Source organism: Colobus angolensis, unplaced genomic scaffold, assembly GCF_000951035.1.
Source record: "Colobus angolensis palliatus isolate OR3802 unplaced genomic scaffold, Cang.pa_1.0 Scaffold28, whole genome shotgun sequence".
In the NCBI taxonomy this organism is placed as follows: domain Eukaryota; kingdom Metazoa; phylum Chordata; class Mammalia; order Primates; family Cercopithecidae; genus Colobus; species Colobus angolensis.
The window spans coordinates 7,050,311-7,053,055 of record NW_012116043.1 but is presented as its reverse complement, the minus strand read 5'-3'; the positions used below and the strand labels follow the sequence as shown (position 1 = coordinate 7,053,055).

General features: G+C 42.4%; 1 protein-coding gene across 1 annotated transcript in view; it reads right to left on the bottom strand.

Moving 5' to 3' along the window:
* ANAPC5 (anaphase promoting complex subunit 5) overlaps positions 1-2,745 on the bottom strand; it is a 43,247-nt gene that overhangs the window by 29,087 nt on the left and 11,415 nt on the right. The window contains exon 5 of the mRNA XM_011948594.1: positions 2,120-2,186. Coding sequence (XP_011803984.1) covers positions 2,120-2,186 — 67 coding nt within the window. The remainder of the gene's footprint in view (positions 1-2,119; positions 2,187-2,745) is intronic.

The window sequence follows — 2,745 nt, the reverse complement described above, 5'->3', positions numbered from 1 at the left end:
AAGTCTCAAAAAAAAAAAAGAATTATTATGTAGGTGTAGTAGGGGGAAAAATTATTCCAAAAACATAGAAAACCTACAGAAGAAAACAAAAATCTTCTGCAATCCCACTACCAAGAAATAATACTACTAATACTTTAGTGTATATTATCGACTCTTTGTGTATATGTGTGTATATATATATGTTACATATCATATTCTGATTTTGTTTAAAATATGTGTGTATACACATTATATAAATTTACAATACACCCTGTATTGTAAACATATATTGTGTATACACGTTATATTTTTAACAAACTCACAAATATGTTTACAATACAGGGTGTATTCTAAATTTATATAATGTATACACACACACTATATTTTTAACAAAATCAGAATATGATCTGTAACTTTATTTCCTGTTCTTTTCATTTTTTTTTTTTTTTTGAGACGGAGTCTCGCTGTGTCACCCAGGCTGGAGTGTGGTGGCTGGATCTCAGCTCACTGCAAGCTCTGCCTCCCGGGTTTACGCCATTCTCCTGCCTCAGCCTCCTGAGTAGCTGGGACTACAGGCGCCCGCCACCTCGCCCGGCTAGTTTTTTGTATTTTTTTTAGTAGAGACGGGGTTTCACCGTGTTAGCCAGGATGGTCTCGATCTCTTGACCTCGTGATCCACCCGTCTCGGCCTCCCAAAGTGCTGGGATTACAGGCTTGAGCCACTGCGCCCGGCCTGTTTTTTTAAATTTTAATTTAATTTCCTTTTCAGAAGGAGTCTCGCTCTGTCACCCAGGCTGAAGTGCAGTGGCGAAATCTTGGCTCACCGCAACCTCCACCTCATGGGTTCAAGTGATTCTTCTGCTTCAGCCTCCGAAGTAGCTGGGACTACAGGCACATGCCACCACACCAGCTAATTTTTGTGTTTTAATAGAGCCGAGATCACACCACTGCACTCCAGCCTGGGCCACAAGAATGACACTACATCTGGGGGGGAAAAAAAACGCTGTGGAAGAAAACATGTAGGAGAAGATAATTTGATTTTCAGAATAAAAACTGAAAGGATCTCCATGTCAGGACTTGTTTTAGCATAATTAACAGGCAAACAGGATGGGCGTGGCGACTCACGCCTGTAATCCCAGCAATCTGGGAGGCCAAGGCAGACGGATCATTTGAGGTCAGGAGTCCGAGACCAACCTGATCAACATGGTGAAACCCCCATCAGGAGATCGAGACCACAGTGAAACCCCGTCTCTACTAAAAATACAAAAAAAATTAGCCTGGCGCAGTGGTGGGCACCTGTAGTCCCAGCTACTCAGGAGGCTGAGGCAGGAGAATGGTGTGAACCCGGGAGACAGAGCTTGCAGTGAGCTGAGATCACGCCACTGCACTCCAGCCTGGGCGACAGAGCGAGACTCCGTCTCGAAAAAATAATAAAGGCCGGGCGCGGTGGCTCACACCTGTAATCCCAGCACTTTGGGAGGCCGAGACGGGCGGATCACGAGGTCAAGCGATCAAGACCATCCTGGCTAACACGGTGAAACCCCGTCTCTACTAAAAATACAAAAATTAGCTGGGCACGGTGGCAAGCGCCTGTAGTCCCAGCTACTCGGGAGGCTGAGGCAGGAGAATGGCATGAACCCAGGAGGCAGAGCTTGCAGTGAGTGGAGATCGCGCCACTGCACTCCAGCCTGGGCAACAGAGCGAGACTCCGTCTCAAAAACATAAATAAATAAATAATAAAATAAATAAATAAATAAAACAGAAATATTAATTGTAGAATCGAAGTAATAGGTATGGGTAATTACCATACACTGCTTTTCAGGCTCTCTTTATGTTTGCAAATGTCTATAATAAAATGTTGAGAGAAGGGAAGCAAGTCTTTTAAACCACAGGGTTTTAGGCTGTTAGTCATATACCATTACTAAATGAACCTTGATTATAACTTTAATAGAAAAATAAAATCACACACAAAATAGGAAGGCGCACAGAGTTACGAGTGCTTCGTTAGTGAGGCAGAGGGGACCAAGAGTAAAGGCTGACACAGATTCACTAACGAACCTATGCACATAACGGGCCTATGCCATGGCACACATCACAGGACCAAAACAGAAGTTCATGATCAATTACAGAATTCACATACCTGCTGAGAAAGAAAAAACTCTGCTTGTTTTTGGGACAGAGGCCCACTGCAAGATACCTCCTCTTCTCTGGAAAAAATAAAAAAACAAAAATAGTAAAGAATTACACACAAGTGAAAATGATAACATTTATAAAATCAAATGGATTCTGTATCGAAAGAATTCAAAAAATTTAATTCTCTCCTCAGAACTAGGAAAGAAAAACTTAAAAACTGATGTTGAGTTCAATGCAGTGAGCCCAGAAAGAAGCCCTGGCATGCACAGTCAAATGGTTTTTGGCAACAGCGACAAGACCATTTGATAGGGAAAGGACAGCCTTTCCAACCAGTGATGCTGGGAAAACTGTACATCCACATGCAAAAGAATGATGGTGAGTCCTTATCTAATACCATAAACAAAAATTAACTCACAAGGACTCAAAGACCTCAATGTGAGGCCAAAAACTATAAAACTCTTAGAAGATCTTCCTTCCACCTGCTAGTAATAAAAAATAAATAGTACATTTTTAAATTAAAAAAATTTAAAACTCTGGCCGGGCGTGGTGGTTCAAGCCTGTAATCCCAGCACTTTGGGAGGCCGAGACGGGTGGATCACGAGGTCAGGAGATCGAGACCATCCTGGCTAACAC